General features: G+C 72.0%; 1 protein-coding gene across 1 annotated transcript; it reads right to left on the bottom strand.

Moving 5' to 3' along the window:
• Positions 1-199: 199 nt before the first annotated feature.
• On the bottom strand, positions 200-1,743 carry LOC118159758 (metastasis-associated protein MTA2-like; the record flags this gene model as incomplete). Its single annotated transcript, XM_035314326.1, is given in 5 exon segments — positions 200-392; positions 482-630; positions 914-1,094; positions 1,192-1,442; positions 1,534-1,743. Coding segments are annotated over 5 exon segments (960 nt in total), but the record flags the coding sequence as incomplete, so codon positions are not given.
• Between the last annotated feature and the right edge of the window lie 67 nt (positions 1,744-1,810).

Genomic DNA, 1,810 nt, shown 5'->3' with positions numbered 1-1,810 from the left:
GGGGGGGGCGCAGATTGAAGAAAAGCCGTCGGTTTATTTCCTGTCGCTACAGAACCGGGACAGCCCAAGATACAAAACCGGGGGCGTCGCTCCACGTACAAAAGGGTCCCGCGGGATGGGGGGGGGGAGGGTGGCGTTTCCCCCCCCCCGCCCCAAAATCGCGCGGTTTCTATGGAAATAAAAAAAATACAAAAGGGACGCGGCGAGGGAGGGGGGGTGGGGGTCAGTCCTCGAGGACGATCGGCTCCGAGGTGCTGGCAGGGTGGGGGGGCGCGGGAGGCGCCAGGGCCCCCCCGGGCCGCAGGGGCAGCCCTGGCTTCACCTTGAGGGGCAGGTTGGGGCGACGGGCGGCACGGCGCAGCTCCAGGTGGGTCAGCGCCTTCCGCAGGGCCCTGTGGGGGGGGGGAAATGGGGTGAGAAGGTGTGGTTTTGTTTTGGGGGCAGGGAGCCTCCCCTATGCTTCCCCCCCCCCCAACCCTACCTGGTGTCCTTGGTGGCCACAAAGACGACGGGGTTGGGGGCATCGGCGGGGTTCAGCTTCTGGCGCTTGCTGGCGGGGGGGGGCCCGGCCCGCAGCCCCCCCGCCAAGGGCCGCCCGTTGGCTGAGAAGGGGACCCCTGAGGCCCCCACCTGCAGGGAGGGGGTGAGGGAGGGGGGATTGAAGCTTCCATCAGGCCCCGCCCGCCCGCTTTGGCCTCATCCAATCACGAGCCACCCTCCCTCTCCCAGCCCACCCCCCTGCAGGCCTCAATCAGTGCCAGGAGCTGCCACTCACCCCGCACCCACACGTCAATCACCCCAGGCCACGCCCACTATTGGACACTCCGTCACGCCCCACCTCCACCCCATTCATAGCCCCCACCCCCTGCCAATCACCCCACGGCCCCGCCCCCTCAGGCCCCGCCCCTCGTACCCGGGGGGGGCGGTGGCCCTCAGCAGCCCCCTCGTAGCCCCGCTTGCCCACGAGCCCCGCCAGCCCCCGGCTCTGGCTCAGCTGGTTGCGGTTGATGGGGGTCTTGGTGCCCCGGGGCGTCTTCGGCTTCAGGGGGGCCTGCGCCGCTGGGGGGGAGGGGAAGGAGGGGAGTCAGGGGGTGCTGACCCCCCCCTCAGCCACATGGGAGGGACCCCCCCAGCTCCCAGCCCCGCGGGACACAGGCAGTGCCTTCTGTGCCCCCCCCCCCCCCCCCCAACCCCCCCCCCCCCCCGTTCCTACACTCGGCCTTGATGGCGTTGGCGTTGATGGGGGCGTAGGGGCGGCGGGCGGCGCGGCGCGGCTGCAGGACGTCGCGGCAGAGGCGGCGCGCCAGGCGGGTGAGGCGGGTGGTCTGCAGCAGGAACGTCTGCCGGTTCTTGGCCAGCAGCTTGGCCCGGCTGGCGCTCGTGGTGTAGGGCGAGAGGCTCTGCGCCTCGGGGCGGGACAGGTGCCCGCGGGAGTGAGGCTCCTGGCACCGGGGGGGGGGGGGGGGGGAAAACGGGGGTCAAACGTGGTCGGGGGATGGCGGAAACCCCCCGCCGGGCACCCCCGGGGCTCACCGAGGCGCTGCGCGCTGCCCCCTCCAGCTGCGTGGGGGTCTTCAGCCCCCCGTACTTCTTCCAGTAGATCCAGCACGAGGCGCAGAGGCGGCACTGCATGTTGGGGGGGCCCCAGGCGTACCACTGGGCCGACTGGGTGGCTGGGGGGGGGCACGAAAAGGCGTGGAGAAACCCCCTGGGGCAACAGGACCCCCTCCTCCAGCTCCCGGGCTGGCCCCAAAGCACCCCCGGCCCCCCCAACCCCTGCCCCCCAGCACCCCCGGCTGGCCCCAAAGCA

This window comes from Oxyura jamaicensis, unplaced genomic scaffold (genome assembly GCF_011077185.1).
Source record: "Oxyura jamaicensis isolate SHBP4307 breed ruddy duck unplaced genomic scaffold, BPBGC_Ojam_1.0 oxyUn_random_OJ71989, whole genome shotgun sequence".
NCBI classification, from domain to species: Eukaryota; Metazoa; Chordata; class Aves; order Anseriformes; family Anatidae; genus Oxyura; species Oxyura jamaicensis.
Note: the sequence above shows the minus strand (reverse complement) of the source record. Positions and strands in the feature narration are given on the sequence as shown.